The sequence below is a fragment of the Pongo abelii genome, chromosome 19, assembly GCF_028885655.2.
Source record: "Pongo abelii isolate AG06213 chromosome 19, NHGRI_mPonAbe1-v2.0_pri, whole genome shotgun sequence".
Lineage (NCBI taxonomy): Eukaryota > Metazoa > Chordata > Mammalia > Primates > Hominidae > Pongo > Pongo abelii.
In genome coordinates this window covers 51,072,759-51,091,424 of record NC_072004.2, presented here as the reverse complement: position 1 = coordinate 51,091,424, position 18,666 = coordinate 51,072,759, and the positions used below count along the sequence as shown (strand labels likewise).

The window sequence follows — 18,666 nt, the reverse complement described above, 5'->3', positions numbered from 1 at the left end:
TCCATGTGGTTCCACAGCAGGAACATGGGGACAATCAGACCTCTCCCAGTGTGGGCATGAGGATACAACAAGATCATGTCAATATTGACATTCATAATGGCTGGGCGCAGTATCACACGCCTGAAATCCCAGCACTTTGGGAGGCTGAGGTGGGCAGATCGCTTGAGCCCCAGAGTTCAAAACCAGCCTGGGCAACTTGGCAAAATCAGTCTCTACTGAAAATACAAAAAATTGGCTGGGCTTGGTGGTGCACACCTGTAGTCTCAGCTACTTGGGAGACTGAGGTGGGAGGACTGCTTGACCCCAGGGAGGTTGAGGCTTCAGTGAGCTATGATGGCACTGCTGTACTCCAGCCTGGGTGACAGAGTGAGGCCCTGTCTCAAAACAAAAACAAAGACAAAACAACATTCCTAATAGTAGCAATAGCTACTATGTGCCAAGCCCAGGCACCTCTTCGAGTGTTTGCTGTCACCCTATGAGGTAAGTGTGCTTAGAAGTTACACAAAGCACACGGCTCAGTGTTTGGCCCATGGTAAGGGCCTAAAAGTGGTAGCCCCAGTGGTGGGGATGCTGCTGCTGCTGACCATTAACCCCCGTCTGCTCCACCTTCTTCCAGGCAGCCTGTGAGATGTTTGAGGTCCGAGGCAAACAGCACATTCAGATCCCCGAGCTCTACACCTCCAGTGTGACCAGGCACCTGCACCACTTCAGGCTCATGTGGGACTCACAGCCTTTGGACCTCAGCTAAAGGACCTGCTTCTCTTCAGCACACGGGGCTTGTTTGTGTTGGGGTCCGAGCCCTGAGCCCATGGTCAAGGAGACCCCCAAGTCTTTCTGAACAGAGACAGCTGGCCTGGGGGCCTCCCTCTCACTGCATGCAAGAGCCTGTTAGGGTGCAAGACTCAAGGCGCTGAGGGAGGCTGTTTCAGGAGGGAGCCCCAGGAGGGTGGTGGAGGCAGAAGGGGGCAGCATCTGCCGAGGGCCTACTGTGTGCCGGGCACCGTGCGGGGTTTCTGGCCCATATGGGCTAAGTGAGCCTGGACACTCCTCTTGGGAGAAAGGCTCAGATGGAGAAATTGCAGTTCAGGAAGGTGAAGCAAGCTGCTAGCCTGTGGCCACATTGGGATCTGGGCGTCAGCCTTCCAGCCGCGAAGGCAGCCAAGTATCATGAAGAAGGCATCACAGAGGCGATTCCAGGCTGTAGTGGTGAACTCTCCACTCTGCATCCCCAGGTGCTGTGCCCCGTGCCCTGTCTAAGGTAGTCCTGCGGGTTTCTACATGTTTAAGATATCCCCAGCATCAATGATGCTCTCCTGTGGATCCCAAGCCACGGAGATGTCCTGGGGCTTTTCATTTTTAGGGACCTAAATTGAATTTCCCAACACCTAGAAGCAAGACAGCCGCCCTAACAGACTCTTGCATGCAGTGAGAGGGAGGCCCCCAGGCCAGCTGTCTCTGTTCAGAAAGACCTGGGGGTCTCCTTGACCATGTGCTCAGGGCTCAGACCCCAACACAAACAAGCCCCATGTGCTGAAGAGAAGCAGGTCCCTTAGCTGAGGTCCAAAGTCTGTGAGTCCTGCATGAGCCTGAAGTGGTGCACGTCCCTGGTCACACTGAAGGTGTAGAGCTTGGGGATCTGAATGTGCTGTTTGCCTTGGATCTTTATTCGTGATTCAGAAACAGTGGAATAAAAGGAAAGGAAGGAAAACCCGAATGGCCACCTCAGCAGGATGCTCCAAGGGTAGTGTCCAGGTGGCACTGACTCAGAAATGTGGGGGCTTCCCCCACCCACGCTCAAGAGCCACTTTGCCATTTCACCATCTCTCTGTCCTCCACACCCCTCAGCAGCAAGCACACCAAGAATGTGTTCACCGTGAAGCTCAAATCTCAGCAGAATCTAGAGTCTGAAATCCAGGGAAGGGAAAGTGTAGAGCTTCTTGGATGATGCCCTGTCAATTTTATTTTAACGAATGAAAGACCAGAAGAAGTCAGTCTTTGAAAGGAGAGGACGGGAGCATCTGCTGGCATTAGCAGCCATGCCATCAGAGGACCGGCTCACCTGGACCCGTGGCTACCTGTGCTTTTACATCCAGTCTTGGTTAACCACGGGCCACTTTTCCAGCTTGGAAACTAAGCATCTGCTCCACTTCCTCTCCTTCCTTATTGAACTCTTTCACTAAAAGGACAATGCAAGAGAGACTTAAACTGTTTGCCTCATTCTTAGGAACTTTCAGGAAAAGTTTTGGCAGGGAAGGAGATTTCCCAGCTCTGGGATAGAGTCTTATGGATTATCTGCTGGTTTCACTGGTCTGTGCTGTCCTCCCTGCATTCATTAGGAAAACTGGCCTTGGTTCAAATAAGAACAGGATTTGTCCTGGTGACAGAGAAAGGTTTCTTCTGATATCCATATATCTCCGAGGGGGATGCTTTCTCCAGGCAGGGGCTGTGGCCAAGCGATCAGGGGGCTCAGAGGGCTGCTGGGAAGGGGTGGGCCCCTCTCTCCCCAGAGGGAATCTCCTGGGGACCTCTCGAGCACCCCCGCCCATCCTTTAAACATAAATTCATAAATACAAACAAGTAGGCCATTCATAGAAATATATAAAATATGTCATAGGAAAGGTGGAACTCTCATATGGCAATAATTATGACAGAGGCTGGCAAATGACCTGAGTGACCCAGAGTGACCTGAGCACTGACTCCCAAACACCCTCAGTAGGATGTTCTGCATCCCTGAGACCCTTTCCTGGGTCCTCCTGGGCCCTACCACCCGCTACACCATCCAGACCTCAGGCCATCCCCCTCTCTGTTGACAGAGCAGTCTCCGTTCCTGAACGTGCTGGTCACCACCAACAGCAGCTGCTCCTCCTCCAGGCAGCTCAGCGTATACTTCTACATGCAGAGAGCCTGGATGGCACCCAGGTGGACATAAGCCTTCAGCTCCCAGTAGACACTCTGGGCTTCCTACCCTGCACAGACATTCTGGGCTTCCCCTGACATCTCCCCCAGCCTGGGGCTCCTGTGCTCATCTGTCTCACCCAGTGCCCAGCACAGGCGCGGCACACAGAAGGTGAGTGAACCGATTTGAACACATCATCCTCGACTCTCCTTCCCTGCTCAAGCCCTGCAGCTAACCCATCGGCAAGTCCTGGCTCTGCCTCCAAAATACTGCGTATCCTACGTCCAAACACCTCTCACCATATCCACTGCTATTTGCAGTTCTGTGTGTGTGTGGAAATATTTCCAAAAAATTGGAATGAGCAGGTCACAGCTGTGCCTGGAGGGAATGGCTGGGGAAATGTGCCCTCGCCTTGCTGTTCTATCCAGGCCCACCCAGCTGAGGATAGGGGACCTGCCACAACTCTCCTGGAAGTTCCGGACTCCTGGGAGCTGGCAGGTGAGGACCCAAGAGGATTTTCAGCAACCTGGCTGACCTGGTCATCAGTCAGTCCCACCTTGGCCCACGCCTCTACATGGCACAGATCACAGCTCATTCCATCCTGGCATTACACTGGCCTGTGCCCTGCCTTCAGGGTCACATCTGTCTCCCAGAAGCCGTGCAACCCTGGAAAACCCAGGTCTAACAGTCAGGTTCCTCCTCTGTGCATTAACAATGGCATTGACGCCTGCTTTGCAGGGCGCTGGGAGGGGAGAGGGAGGTGTATGCTGGAGAGCTCCCCAAGGGCAAGGCCTGGCTCAGCGTCACTCACTGTCAGATCCTCAGAGCCCGGGGCTGGCCCAGCACGTGGTCACTATTCCCTAAGCATTGGATGTGATCCGTCAGTGCTGCAGGCAGGAGATAGAGCTTAGACAGACCCCCTGTGTCCTGTCTTCTTTATCTGCAGCTTACTCATCCTTGCCCGTTTCACATGCACATGCAGAGCAGGTTTTCACTGAGCTTGAACAAAATTCAAGCTAGAGCAGCTGATGGATATTGAGGCCTAGATTCACTATCAAAGTGTTTCTCAAACGGTGCTCTCCAGAACACCATGGAAAACTCATTTACTGCAAAAGTTTGAAAATCCCTGCCCACCGGTCTACCCTTGTGTATGAGCAATCAGCTCTACCATTCAGCCCAGGTGTGTGTTTGCTGGACCATCTGGAGGAAGCTGAAGAGACATGAGCTGAAGGCAGAGGGTGAGTCCAAGGTGGGATCTTCGGACAGGTACAAGAAGTTAGGCAAAAATGGGATAATTCTAGCCTTAATAACCTTAGATAATAGTTCACATTATTATTTAGTTAATAGGATTGTACTCACGTTACATTTCTCAATTTTTTTTTAAGAGCTAAAGTCTCACTCTGTCACCCAGGCTGGAGTGCAGTGGTGCAATCATGGCTCACTGCTTCCTGGAACTCATGGGCTCCAGCAATCCTCCTGCCTCAGCCTCCTGACTAGGTGGGACTATAGGCACACACCACCATGCCTGGCTAATTTCTTTGACTTTTCTCTAGAGACAGGGTCCGCCTATGCTTCCCAGGCTGGTCTCAGACTTCTAGACTCAAGTGAACCTGAACCTCCCACCTCGACCTCTCAAATTGCCGGGATTACAGGTGTGAGCCACCACACCCGGCCTAAATTTCTTATGTGCCATGGGACTGCAAAACATCATTATTAGGGGCAGCCAGATGGAAGGTGTAAGAGGACACTGTAGTGCCTTTTGAATATTTCTGTCTAAAATCTAAAATCATTCAACAGGAAACATTTATTTTAAAACGTGAAGGTGGTTATCCTTCCATGAGTTTAAAGTACAAAGGCAGGCTCGCGGTGTCATCAGAATTCAGAACGCTGGTCGTGGGGCTGGGGGTGCTGGGAGGGGCTGGGCATGGTTGGCTTTGTGATCTGGGGGCTGGTGTGTTCCATCTCTGAATGTCTCTCGAGCTGTACACTTTCTTAATAAATTTTCATAAGTTTAACAAAAAATAAAACGAGGATGGGAAGCTTGCTTGGGTTGTTAAGCCTTGGGAAATTATCCAGCCATGAGCCCTGGCCCAGATGCTTCTAGAAACCTGGAGGGAACTGAGAACTTTCCAAGTGGAGGCAGCAGAGGCAAGGCCCTGAGGTGGGAGCGCACTGCTGCTCGTCCCTAGCTCTGAAGGGGGTGCCCTGGTTGGATTCAGTGCTGGGTGCACTGCAGGGCCGGGAAGTCCATGCCCACGTTGTGACTCAGTGCAGTGAAAGCCAATCTCACCCCCTCCGCAGGGTGTTCAGCCTGCCAGCAGGTGGCCAGCTGGTCCTCCTGGGATATGTCACGGACCCAGCAGCTCTGTTCGAAATCATAATGGGGGAACCAAGGGCCCCCTACATCCAGGTCCGTTGGGAGGCGGGGCATGGAGTTCCACTGCAGGAATCTCCAGGAACCCTTAGGTCCTCCCTGAGCCAGGGCCGGGCTGGGTACACCCCGAGTGCCCACAGGGTAGTTGTCTTCGCGGACAGCCCCAGCAGGACAGGATGTGGAAGAACGAGGTGCCCATGGCGGGGAAGCTGACCAAATGGGCCGCTGGAACCGGGCTGGTGGGCCTGGAGGGGCCTGCCTGTCCCCCTTGCAGAGGGTCTTCCCGCCACGTGAAGCCGGCACAGGCCTGGATGCCGAGGACCCTTGCTCGGGTTTGGCTGAAAGGAAAACAGACGCGGTCAGCGTCTCCCGTGAGCCCATGCAGGCCTTTCTGGGCTGGGCCCCACCTGCCTGCATCTCTGTAGTCCTCGGGGTCTCTGTGTGGCCCCCGTGGCCTGACACTGAGGACACGCCTGTAGTCTGCTGATCTCAGAGGGAGGGGTGTGTGCTGCCTGGCGTGGGGAAGCTGTCGTGGCATGGCGGGTGGCTCCTGGGACTGCCCCCAGGATTCAGACTGGCTGGGGGCTTCCTGCCACACACCTTCGTCCCAGGGCTGTTGGGCCTGGGATACGGCCCCCAGTCAGAACTCAGGTGGGAGGGGCCTTGGTTGTCACCCAGCCCCTTGCCACCTCACATGGGGACCCGTCTCTGCAGTGGGTTTTTGGGCCCGGACGTGGGACACCCTCTGCCCTCCTGGGCTGCCCAGTCCATGCCAGGACTGACCATTCCCACGTCTGGCTGAACTCTTGGCTCTGGCTCTGGGCCCGGGGTCCCGCCTGTGCCCTCTCCCTGAATGCTGTGGGGGTCAGGGACACTGATTCCCTTGTCTCCCTGGCTCAAGGCTTGTTGTCCTGGCAACCTTGGAGGAGCGTGCACGAGTGAGGGGCCTCTGCTGCTCTCTGAGGCTGTGGGTGCTTGCAGGGAGGGGCGGGGTCTCCCACAAATGGGTCTGGGCTCATCTAGTTACTTTGAGGGCCCTGTGAGGGGGAGAGCGAGACACCGTGGAAAGTGGGAGGGGGCTTGTTGGAGGGTCTTGCCCACATCCCCCTCCTGCGTGCACAGCACGTCCAGTATACAGGCACTGAGCGCCTGCCCTGAGGACCGGTGGGTCTCCTGTACTTTTTTAGAGTGCAGGAGGAAGAGGAGGAAGAAAAGGTGAAGAGGAAGGCCCAGGTAGTAGGGTTGCGGGTCCCGGGCACTCCCCTACTATTGACTACCCCAGAGGGTGACATGGGAGGGGACATGGCACTGGAGCCCACCTGGGGGTGGCGGGTCCTCCTGCTTTCTCGTTAGTTTCTTCATAGAGGCCCTAAGATGCTTGAGCACAGTGTCATCATCCCTGGCCCAGGTGTAAACGAACTGGTTCCGAAAACGTGCCCACAGGCCACACCTGGACGACTTCATGAGGCGCTCTAGGGACAGGGTGGATATCAGGCCAGGAGAGTTACCTGGGAATGGTCACAGCTCATACCCCGTGGCCACTTCAGTCTCCCACTGGGCGGTGCCGGATCCTTTTGTGGCCACCCCAGGCATCCAGATATACACAGGAGACTGTGGCTGGGGGCGACCTGGGCAGGGAAGTGCGCACCACACTCTGGACTTTCATCTGGGTCATGTGGGGGGTGGACTTGGTGTCACAGTGTCCTGCCCAGCCCCCCTGGCCAGACCTCCCTCTGGGCCAGAACTGAGGATCATGAGGACAGGGTGAGGAAGCTGCCCTCGGGCCAGTCGGGGTCTGACCCCAGGGCTCCCCAGGCCCCACTGGGTGGACATAGACTTACTCTGCTGAACCTTAAAGGCAATGCTTGTCATCGGCATCAACACCTGTTCTCCTTCCAGCAAATAGACGTCCCACAGGCGCAGGGTGAGCCCGAGAGAGATCTGTGGGGACAGCAGGTGTGAAAGAACCTGGTCCTTCCAGGCTGGGGCTGGTGGCTCGAGCTGCGCACACTGGGGCTTCAGTCTCCAGAGTCAGTGACCTTCCCCATGAGGGTCGCCTGAGCCCTCCAGGATGCTGGGTCAGACAAGGTCTTGCAGCTCCTCATGGGGGGCACTCATTTGAGTGGGGATGTGGCTCCTGGAGAGAGGGGCTTGCCCAGGGCTTGAGGCTTCCCTGAGCCCTCTCAAGTCGGGTCCTGGCCCAGCCTGCCCATGAGGCTGGGCCTGAGCCCCAGCCACTGCCCTGGGATGACCCCTCTTGGGCAGAGGGTTTTGCTTGTGTGTCCTTTGGGGACCCGCCTGAGCCTCCTGTGGGCTGGGAGTGAGCCAGACCCCTGGGCTGGGGAAGCAGGGCACTGCAGGGCATGGAGGGTTCCTGAGCCAGGGTCTCCCTATGCCTCCTTACCCCATCAATCAGTGTCCAGATAAGGCAGCCTAACGAGGAACACTGCCCACATAGACCTTCCTTGTCCTGATGGAAGCAACAGAGGTGCTCAGGCCACTGGGCTGCCCTAAAAACCTCCCTCTTCCTGGGCCTCTGAAGACCCTTCCCCTAGTGGAGAACACTGGGTGGTGTCCAGAGCTCCCCACAACACTGTCACCTTCCCACACTCCCAGTGGACACACTGCCCTTTGCCCTGCTCTGCAGGAGCTGGGCCCCCATCCCTGTGCCTCTGTCTCCTCCAGGAGGAAGAGGAGGAGGAAAGGAAACCAACTCCCAGCCCACGGAGAACCCGAAGTCCCAGGTCAGGCCCTGGCTGGGATTCAACCAGTCACCAGCCCCATGAGGGGCTCCAGCTCCCCTGCTCCTACAGCCCCACGGGAGGCAGGGCCTCTGGGAAGAGCTGAGGGGACCACAAACTCACCTGATGCCACATGGTCTTGGGTTGTGACATGGGTACCACATGCTCCTGTTGGTCTTGGAGCCCCTGGACTGTCCCGCCATTTGGGCTGTGAAATCCTGAGAAGCCCCCAGCCCATCATGAAATCAGAGCCTTCCCCCAAGATGTGGGGCCATCAGCTGCAAGAGCTGGGTAGCTGGAGAGGCCCCCAAACCCCAAGGCCTCCCACCCTCCCATCTGGTGACCCCACCATGCGGCCTTTACCCTGGGGAGGTGGGGCGGGAACATTCCCTGGAGCCTGGCTGGAGGTTCTCCTGGAGGCCTCCTGGGCCAGGGTGCAAAAAGGGCAAGCCTGACTTTGAGGCCACGACAGGGTGGCCAGAACTGGGTGGGTGCTGGGCTTCCTGGTCATCTCCTGGAAGTGGGGTCGGGCCAGTGAACGGGATTGGGGAGATGCTGCCACCTGGGCTTGGTCGGCCCATTCGTGGGCACCAATGGCAGCAGGAGCCCGGGCAGCTGGAGGGCAGGAGGACTCTCAGGGAGGGGAGAGTCAGCTGCACCGAATCAGAGCCGGAGGGTGTGGCTCCAGGACACAGAGGGTGGCCACGGGGAGGATGAGATGCCCTCTGCTGATGGGGATGAAAGGCATCTGATTTGGGCTTTGGGGGTCAGCCGTGGACTCCTGTGGGACCCTCAGCAGAGACATCCTAAAGTCTCCCAACAAGCTGGCGACACAAGGAGGGTGCCTTGGCTGAAAGCTGTGATCACCTGGCCAGGGTGGCCATCCCCGGGTCTGGCTGCAGGAGGTCCCCGGGGCAGCTGTTCACTTACCCTGCAGAGAGTGCCTCTCACTGGCCAGCAGCTGCACCAGTGCCCAGAATGCATCCTCCTCAGGCAGGTAAAGGAGGAACAAGGCAGCGATGTTGCTGAGGTCCCTGCAGTAGCCCACCTCCTGCAAGAGCCAGAGTTACCATGGATGGACATCACCTGGGAGGGCTGAGGTCACCTGGGAGGACTCATGTCATTGGAGAGGGCAGAGGTGACTGGAGAGGCTTCCTCTGAAGAAGAGGCTTCCTCAGGATGCAAATTCATTTCACGACAAGAGCCAAGTCCATCAGGCACTTCAGCACCTTGTCCAAAATGTCTGCCGATAGCACCATCCTGTGTGGGATGCTGCCAAGCTCCTGGGCTTTGGGGCAGCCCCAGGAGGAGGGCGTCATTTCTTGTTCTGAGAAGTGGTGGTCAGGCCCAAGTGACAGCAGGAGTCCAGGCCCTGACTCCTTTGTGTCTCAGCTTGACCCCTTGAGACCACTCCCTTGCTTGGAGGTTTATGGCAGTGGTGAGCTGGAGTCCTACCTCCTATATCCTGGTGGGTCACAAATACTAACTTTAAAAGAAGCAACGACACCCCCACCAGACACCCACTCCTGTGAATATGGAAATACGGCCCAGGAACCTCACTGCCAGGAATACTCACCGGGTTATACTGCGAATATGCCAGGAGGATGTAGAATAGTTCCCGCTGCCTAGGAAACAGAGAAAGGGGGCTATGGTTTGGTTTGTGCAGATGCTGTTAGTTTCACTTTGTCTACACAGCCTAACAGCAAATCCTATTTCAGGTTCAGATGATTCACCAGATAAGCAGTGAGCTCTTCAGGGCCTGAGACTGTTGAAGAAATGTTTCAGTAAAATCCACATCTGTGACATGCAAATAGCTCAGTTGTACAGTGACTTGCCTGATCCTTTTCACTCTGAATGATTTTTTTTTTTCAGTTTGCACACATGCCAGTTCAGTCTGTGGGTGTACAGTTCCTCCACGGTCCTAAACCAATGTGCAGCGTCTCCTGGCCACTGCCGCAGCCCCTCCTGGAGCGACTCCTTCATCCTCCAAGTCTCCAGGGTGGCCCCTATGCACCCAGCCTCTCCCCAATCCATCAGCCCCTGGCCACCCAGACTGCTTCTCAGTCCGTATGGTTTGGCCTTTTCCAGAATGACCTAGGAATGGGAATCCTACTATGGTAGCTTATTGGATCTGGCTTCTTTCCCTTAGCAAAATGCATCTAGGATCCACCCACGTTCGTGCGGGCATCACTGGCTCCTTCCCTTTTCTCACTGGGTCTTCCGTTTGAAGGGAGGACCAGCCTTGCTCTCCCCATTCCCGTGTTCAAGGCCGTCCCCGAAGGCTCCCTGTGTGAGTGACGAGCAATCAAGCAGTGAACCTGGCAGGCAGGTTTCATATGGATGTCAGTTTTCAAATCGGTGGGTTCAATATCTGTGACACTTTGGGGATGCGTGGTTCAAGTCCACTGAGCTTTGTGAGCCACTGCCCAACTGGCTGCCAACGTGGCTGTGCCATGTCATGTTCCCAGCAGACCTGGATGAGAGTTTCCAGGACCCCAAATTCTCCTAGCATTTGGTGCTGTCATTGTTGCCTGGGGGGGCTCATGGGCCCTCTATCCTGCCACTCTCCCATGGGTCCTACCATGGGTCCGCACAGGTCAGGGAGAGCACCTTTCACCATTGTGCATGATTTTCTTTGCTGTCTTCTGTCTCCTCAGGATCCTTCTGGGTTCTGGCCCCACATGTTCCAGTCTGACCCAGGGCTTGGAACCAGGGAGGTGCTCGGTTCATGGTGCCGGCTGCTCCCTGGGCCAGGAGAGCTCTTGGCAGCTCTGTCATCCCTCCTGGGTGACCCTGGCTTCTGCTCCGGGGAAGCCCCCATCCCTCTAGTTCACTCCATCTCCCCTGGGGCCCTGTGGCTCCCGTAGGCTTACTTGGCTCCATATCGATCCCTGAAGAAGATATGCTTCCTTAAAGTCCCGCTTAAGTCCAGGTCAATCTGGTGGATGTGTTCAGATGACCTCTTGCCCTTCTCTTTCATGATCTGCAGGGCAGGGCCAAGAGGAGGAAGCAGACTCAGAACAGATGGAAGACTCCCTGCCCCCAGTGGCAGTCAGCCCACAGTCAGCACTTCGGGAAGAAAGGACAGAAGGAAGGTTTCCTTCTCCAGAAAGCTGCATTTTGGCTTGTTACTGAAGCCAGGGAGGGTCACCACAGCTGAGTTTGTCTGTGGTGACTGTGTAACCATCTGTGCCCAGGGTGTTCATCTGACCTTTGCCCCCAGCCCCCCAGGGTGGTCTTGACGTTCCCTCCAGCTGGAGACCTGGGCCCCTGACACGGCCTGTCATGTTTGTTGTGCTCTGGCTGAGCGTACCTTGTATTTTCTGGGGTTTTTCAACTTGATTTCCTGAATGTTCAGGAGGACTGACCACACCGGGCCCCGGATGTTCATGGGAATTCCCTTGTACACTCGATCTATGAGCTGTGGGCAGAAAACAATCTGGTGTCCCAGGCCACAGGGTGACCCCAGTGGGGACCAGAGCCCGGGGATTCTGGAAATTGTCGGTTTTGGCCCCATGATTCCTCAGTAGAGGTGAAATCAAGTTGGGACAGGGTCTCCCTTCCCAGGACTGAAAGAGTGGATGGACACTCAGAGTCGAAACTCTGATCTGAACCTTTTCCTTCCTTCGGGTCACCAGGGCATCCCTAGCCTTGAGCTCTGGGTTGTCCCAGCCCTAGATTCAGATTCCCTCCCAGCAAGGTGATGCTTGCACGAACAGGCAGGAAATCTGGCGACCAGGCCTGCAGTCCTCCGGGCGAGGACAGTGTGCCACCCGCCCTCTGAGAGGCTGACGGTGCCAGGCCACAGCCATGGGTGCCTGTCCCCTGTCTCTGCAGAGAGTGCTTTCGGGGGCCTCTCCCCCCACACATTACTTTTGTACTGTGCTTATATGTCTCCCATTCTCCCAGCATTTTCCTCCACTTGCTCGTCCGTCTCATCTCCCGCCGATTCTGTCAAATGAGGCATGTTGGAGTTAGCGGAGCTGCCAGGCTTCCCAGAGCCGTCCGCGGACGCTGGGTCTTGGGCTCTGGAGCCCTGGTGGGACCCAGCTGGAAGGAGCCAGGGAAGGGCAGACCTCAAGGGCTGAGAGCCTTTGAGCAAATGAGCACCAGTGGGCTGGCTTTGGGACCCCGGGATGTACCATCCTCAGGCCAAAGACACACCAGTCTTAGGTCCCAGCCTCTAGGTGGGGTCCTGACACAAGCACGCAGCCACCCCCAAGCCAGGACTGTGGTTCTCCTTTTGAAAATTTTATCAAACTGCCAAAGTTAACAGCAACCTGGGGTCAGGTCCAGCAGGGACTGCTGCCCCTCCCAGTGACAGCGTGTTGCCCTCACCCACCACCGCCCAGGCCGGCTGCTTCCTCTGCCTCACCGACCACCCGACCAGTCCCTACATCCCTGGACCAGCCCCTCCATGCATCAGGCTCTTACCTTCACCTCCTGTGCAGCCAGAGGAGGCAGCTCCGTCTCACTGTAAGGCAACCCAGGCAGAGCTGAGGACCTGCACGGGGCCTGGAGCCACCCCAGCCCGGGAGCAGATCCCTAGAAAGCACTGGCTCTGTCTCTATCCAGCTCAGGGCTCAGCCCAGGAGAAGGCACAGGGAAAAGAGGACAAGGGTCTTCCTGTGGGACTGACTCCCAGGAGGGGCAGGACCTGGGAGAAGAAAGAGTGCAGGGACAGCCCGGCCGGGGTTACTGGGGCCCCTGGTGTGGGGGGCGGTCAGGCTGCCCAATGGGGCTGTCCATCCTGGACTCGAGGTGGTGCTTTCTGCTGGAGCTGAGAAAGGTTAGCCCTGAGATGGGATGGGGGTCACCCACGGTGGGCAACCGGGCCCTGACAGGAGTCCCTCAGGGAGTGACCACATCACCCCACCAGGGTCAAAGGAGCCTGCCCTGAGACCTGCCTGGTGTACTCTAGGTGCACCAGGGGCCCTTCCCACTTGACAGCCCCAAGACCCTTGCAGGTTCTGACCTCCCAGCATCCACCTGCCTCTCCCTGAACCCGAGCCACACACCTGCGTTTCAGAAGTGGCACGGCTCATCAGCTCCCTCCCACCCTACCTCCCCAGGGATCCTCTGTCTCTCCATCTTATGATCCCTGAGGGATGAGCCCCTGGATGGGCTCCTTACCTGGCCCCAGATCCCTTCCCAGCACCAGACCCAGGGTCTTTAGCCACAAGCCCTGCTGCCTCCCTGGCCTCACCGTGGGATGCCCAGAATGGGGCCCAGCCCATCTTCTCCCCCATTCTCCTAGGGCTACAGCCTCCATTGTCACCATGCCTTTTCCCCTCATGGGACAGTGAGGGCTGTAGCTCTAGGGGAATGGGGGAGAGCAAGGGCAGGTGGGCCCTCAGAGACCTGCTGGACAACAGCCCCGAGGCTGGGCCAGGCGTCCCCTCACCCTGTGGCCACAACCCTTGGATCTCACTGGGGTTGTCTCCAAGTAGACAGGGCCAGACCCTCAGGCTGCCCCGCTCCTCTTGTGCTCACTTGCCGACAGAACTGCTGAGAGCCCAGGTGCCTGACCTAGCCCAGTCTCCATTCCCACCGGCTCCCTAGATGGGCCCCACACCTCTGGCCTAACAACAACCTCGGGCTGGACCTGCAGGGGAGCCAGGGAGGAGTTCTGTCCCTGGAAAGGAGGTTGACCTGACCTGGCGAGACATGTCCTGCATCAGAAAGGCCTTTCTAAAAGCAAACCCATCCCTGAGCTGAGACAGGTGCTTTAGGGGTGAGGGGAGTGCAGACGACTCACTGCAGAATTCCAAAGTGATCAATGTTGCCGTAGATTCCAACAGGCACAGGCCCCTTGTCCTCTGGCAGCCCAGCTCGGTGTCCCTGTAGCCCAGAGGGAGCTTGCTGAGGGGTCCAAGGTAAAGGGTGCAAGGGCCTGGGGGCATTGGCCACCCATCCCTGCCCTGTGCTCCTAGGGAGCGCAGGACCCTTTGACCAGGGTGCACTGGAAGAGGCCTCCCTCCAAGAAGCAGACCGACTTGTACCTTTTCGTATTTCATAATGATGTCCTCTCGCTCTTGTGCCCACCAACTGTCCGCGTCCTCTACCATGTCCATCCTGTGAGACAAAATTGTCTAAAGGTTACACTGTACCTGACAGCTTCGGAGAATACCTGAACCACTCCCGCCGGGCTCCTAGATGCTGGCTGGCTCCGTAAACCCCATTCCACCACTGCCCCCAGGTAAAAAGGGGCCAGACCCAGTGGCCCACAGGTGCTCGAGTCTCTGGAGTCTCAAGTCCCAAGCAGGGGTGCGCATCTTCCCAAGGACTTGAGTACAGTGGGACCTAGACAGAGAATCCTGTTGTCCCCAAATGCCATGAAATGGGGGCACACCTGCCCCAGCAGGTTGAATGGTTTCCACCTGCCAAGGGTGAAGGGCCCATGATGAGCTGTTCCAGGGATGTGGAGGCAGACTGGGCTCAGTGACCAGAGGTCTCTGTACACTTGGCCTCCTGGGATGCGCAGGGCCACAGGGATGCCCCGTTTCCTACAGGGAACAAGATCTCTCCTGACTGCTCGGTTCTACTCCGCTCATCACTTTGGCTACCATGGCCCTTCAGTCTGAACAGTGAATCCACTTTAGGAATAATGCCTGTTGAGCAGGAGGGTGTTTGGTTTGGGGATGAAAAAGATCTATTGTACTCATGGAAACCACATCTCTCGCAGAGGGACTGTGGAGTCCACCATTCTGAGCTGTCCCTAGAGGAGGAGGCTTCATTTTCCTGGGTCACTGAGGAAGAACAGTGGGTCCTTGGTCCTGGAGAACACCTGGATGGACCGTCCCTCCTGGGAATACTCGGGGCAAAAGGAGGGCGAGGCCTCGAGAGGACCACACAGAGCAAGAAATACCTGGGGAGAACCCTAGTGCCTGGACCCCTTTGAACAGAAGGGAAGATAGTCTCCCCTCAGCCAGCCCTCCAGGGCTCCTTCATTTTCCACAGCTGCCCAAGGGCAGCAGGCTTCCCCGGACAAGGGACCATGTGTGTTCAGTGGGGCCCACAGCGACCATCAGGACCCAGCTTAGGGCACAGAGGTGTTCTGAGGACCGTCCTGTTCACCCCACCCACAGTGGATCTATACCAGTGGCTCTGCCAGGACCAGGCTCTGCCCCATCGGGATCGGAAACCTGGGTAGATTTGGGATCTAGGGCAGGGAGGTCACAGGGTTCAGGCCTGAATTCCAGCACAGCACACGGCAGGGCTGAGAGCAAAACTCAGGGTCACGTCTGGATTCCCAGGCCGGTTACTGCCTCTCTGACCCCAGACGTCTCATCTGTCGAATGGGTACATTTGGGAACAGCACCCACTCTACGAAGCCACCACGAGGACGAAAGAGCCAATTGTCTACACGGGCAGTGTAGAACGGGCGCCTGGTGAGTGCTCAGGGATGACCCTCCTCGGTCGCTGCCCCACAGGCGCTAACACCGCCCACACCGTAACCACTGTCCGCAAGTCAACCTGGAGGGAAGAGAGCAGGTCACACTCACCTGATTCTGATGAATCAGCTGGCCTGGGTTATGCCTCTCAGGGAGAAAACCTTTGAGTCCACAGAGCTGCTCACAGATACCACCGCCTGTATGTAACTGCTGTAGAACACTGAGGCAGGCCAGAGAGCGGATAGGTGCTAAGCACCAGTGACATTCTGAGGTCATGGCACGCATCACAATGGGGCCTTGCCCGGGTCAGCAGGGCCCATAGTCAGGGTCCTCCGCTGCCTGAGGCATCAACATGCCTGCCTGCGATGTGTTTGTGCACGTGCGTGTACACGTGTATGTGGGTAAACACGTCTGTACACGTGTGTGTTGCTTCTCTGGCCAGGCCCGGCTGCCCCACTCATGTGTGCACCCAGTTCCTCATCACTGTCACCCCCGAGGCCCAGGGCCAGCATCAGAGCATCCATGGGTGCTCCCTAACTTCAGCCCTCCCTGCCCAGGGTGGTCCTGGGATACACATAGGAGGGAAGTGACTGCTGCTGTTGGATCTCAGAATACAAAAGCTAATACTATTACCTAATGGTCTTTTTAGTGTCTCTAATGGTATCACTTCTTCATTTCTGATATTTTAACTGGGTATTTCTCTCCATGACCCTTGGATATTCTAGCCAGAGGATCCTGTGGGGAAAGTGCCGGGCACACACTAGGGGCTCACTCTTCTAGACATGTTATCTAAAACCTGGTTCAGCTGTCCTTCCACGCAGGGCCTAGGGGATGCCAAATTCCAGGGTCCAGAAAGAGCTTGGGATAAAATGAAACTTCAAGGGGACGGCTTTGACCTGGGCTGAGTCTGCCTTTGCCATCCAACTGGAGTCTCAAGTCCTGAGGCAGGACGTCCAGATGCCCCAGTGCAGGGTCCTCCTGATCAACACCTGCTCCCGTGTACTCATTAGCAACCTCACCCACCCTACTCTCAAAGCACACTTGGCTCTCGTATCCAGGAGCTCTGCATCTGTAGATTCAGCAACAGCAGATGGAAAATATTCAGAAAATAAATTGGATGGTTATGTTTCTATGGAACATGTGCAGATTTTGTTCTTGTCATCATTCCCTAAAGAATACAGTATCAAGACCATTTATATGGCATCTGCATTGTATTACATATCATGAATAATCTAGAGATGGTCTAATGTCTACGGGAGGATGTGTATAGCTTATACGTAAATACTAGGCCATGTTATACCAGAGACTTGAGCATCCATGGATTTTGGCATTCCCGGGGACCCTAGAACTAATCCTCCATGGATACCAAGGGATGACTGTATATACTTACCCAGGAAGGCTTCTCTTTGGAGGAAGGGCCGAGTTCAGGACACACAGGACATCTCCCTGGACTACTGTCCATCCATCCATTCATCCATTGTCTGCCCCCACCCCCCATCTCAGACTGTCCCAATGACAGCCCTAGCAAGAAGAGACAAGACACAAGACAAGTTCACGTTGTCCAGTTTTGAGGTCTTGGAAGAAGTTGTACCAGTATGAGAATAGTGGGTCAGTTTTCTCCAGGATCCAGAAAGCATGTCAGGCAGCCTCGGGGTTCAGAAAGGAGCCCAGCCTCTCCAGCAGCCACACAGGCCTGCAGTAGGATAGGGCTTGGGCTGGTTTGGGGTGGAGGATAAGTGACAGCCAAGGTTTGTCAGCATGCAGAGGGGTAGCTGACTCATGGACTAGGGGCTGCAGAGCCCAGTGGTTGCCCTTAGTTCTTGGATCCTGGGAGACTTCTGGAGCCTGGATCTGGACAGCCTAGGGGTGGAGGTGGTGAGGGGCAGGGCTGGGGGTGGGAGGAGATGCCTTGCATGACAGGGTGCAGGGTAGGAAGCCAGCCAGGGACTGCTTTGCAGTGGCTGCTCCCATCACCCTTCCCACCCCCAAACCCACCCCTACCCCCACCCTGGTGCAGGGTGGGTCCTGGGCAGGTGTCCTCTGCTTTGGCCTCAGCAGATCCCAAGATGGAAGCTGACAGCCATGCGGGCATGTCACTTGCGCCAGCTTTGTCCTGCAGTTTCTGCTTCCTGGAGCATGGGGCACCCACCCAAGAGAGCACGGGCACACCCCACACCTCTCATTGAGGGTGCTGGGAGGTGGACCAAGGTCCTGCAGCCCTGTGCTTGTGCTGTGAAAATTAGCCTAGGAGTCCCATGTCCACACGTCCAGGTGGAGCCCCAAGAGCCTGAACAGTGGCATGCAGTGAGATGAGGAGGGAGAGAGAACTGGAAAAGAAGGAGAGAGAAAGAGGGACGAGGAGAAGGGAAAGAGAGAGAGGAAGAGAGATTGGGAGAGAGACAGAGGAGGCTGAGAGGGTAAGGAGGGAGAGAGATGGGAAGAGAGACACAAAATGCGAAGAAACACAGAGAGATGTGCATAAGTAGGAGGTTGAGTTACTCTTGATCCCAGTTCCCAGTGAAAACTGTAGGTCGCCATCACGTAACTACAAATGCAATAAAGTCTGCCTGCTGCTTAGAGCCCTGAGAACCCCTTCTCGTGGAGCATAAAACGTTTGACTACTGCCCTTCCTCACTGCATTTTTGTTGTCTCTTCCGGTGAACCGTGATGTCTTGTCTATTGCCTTTCTGGGCTCAAGGATCCACCGAAAACTGATGCTTCTTTTGGGGAGGGTCTGCAGTGCCTTCAACTCAGTAGGCTCCCCAGGAAGCTTGCACACTTGGCTTGGGCCCTAAGCATCTGGGTACATGCTGGGGCTCTGCTTCTCTCAGTAAGAAGGAGAACTAAGAAAGAGACTGAAGCATGGTCTGCGGAGAAAGCACTTGTGCAAACACCAGGAGCACAGGGGGCCTAAGTTGTCTTTGTTTCTCCTAAAAGCATTCATTCCCCACTGGGCGTGGTGACTCATGCCTGCAATCCTAGCACTTTAGAAGGCTGAGGCAGGTGGATCACCTGAGATCATGAGTTCGAGACCAGCCTGACCAACATGGAGAAACCCCATCTCTACTAAAAACACAAAATTAGCCAGACATGGTGACACATGCCTGTAATCCCAGCTACTTGGGAGGCTGAGGCAGGAGAATTGCTTGAACCCAGGAGGCAGAGGTTGCAGAGGGCTGAGACTGCACCATTGCATTCCAGCCTGGGCAACAAGAGTGAAACTCCATCTGGAAAAAAAAAAAAAAAAAATGCATTCCCTCC

The 18,666-nt window shown here is 56.0% G+C and overlaps 1 protein-coding gene across 5 annotated transcripts; it reads right to left on the bottom strand.

The window, feature by feature from the left end:
* Window positions 1-4,685: 4,685 nt before the first annotated feature.
* Window positions 4,686-15,977, bottom strand: LOC100457721 (TBC1 domain family member 3G-like). Of its 5 annotated transcripts, XM_054536702.2 has the most exons (14): window positions 15,517-15,975; window positions 14,014-14,086; window positions 13,770-13,852; window positions 12,446-12,485; window positions 11,885-11,962; window positions 11,325-11,432; window positions 10,885-10,994; window positions 9,588-9,636; window positions 8,942-9,062; window positions 8,135-8,229; window positions 7,675-7,740; window positions 7,112-7,211; window positions 6,590-6,742; window positions 4,686-5,608 (listed from the first exon to the last, which is right to left on the bottom strand). In XM_054536702.2, the coding sequence occupies exons 2-14, from the start codon at window positions 14,083-14,085 to the stop codon at window positions 5,112-5,114; spliced, it is 1,572 nt and encodes a 523-aa protein (XP_054392677.2). In that variant the 5' UTR covers window position 14,086; window positions 15,517-15,975; the 3' UTR covers window positions 4,686-5,111. The 5 variants fall into 5 exon arrangements, with proteins under 5 accessions (XP_054392677.2, XP_063574176.1, XP_054392679.2 ...); XM_063718106.1 differs by lacking the exon at window positions 6,590-6,742 and having other exon boundaries at window positions 15,517-15,977; XM_054536704.2 differs by lacking the exon at window positions 7,675-7,740.
* Between the last annotated feature and the right edge of the window lie 2,689 nt (window positions 15,978-18,666).

Bases quoted from the DNA above. Each gene is read 5' to 3' on its own strand.
- LOC100457721 (XM_054536702.2), bottom strand. From the start codon at position 14,085: ATGGACATGGTAGAGGACGCGGACAGTTGGTGGGCACAAGAGCGAGAG. The intron at 12,486-13,769 runs GTGAGTCGTCTG...GTTGCCTTACAG, and splicing joins GATCACTTTGGAATTCTGCA to TGAGACGGAGCTGCCTCCTC. The intron at 7,212-7,674 runs GTAAGGAGGCAT...CTGTCCCCACAG, and splicing joins TCTGGACACTGATTGATGGG to ATCTCTCTCGGGCTCACCCT.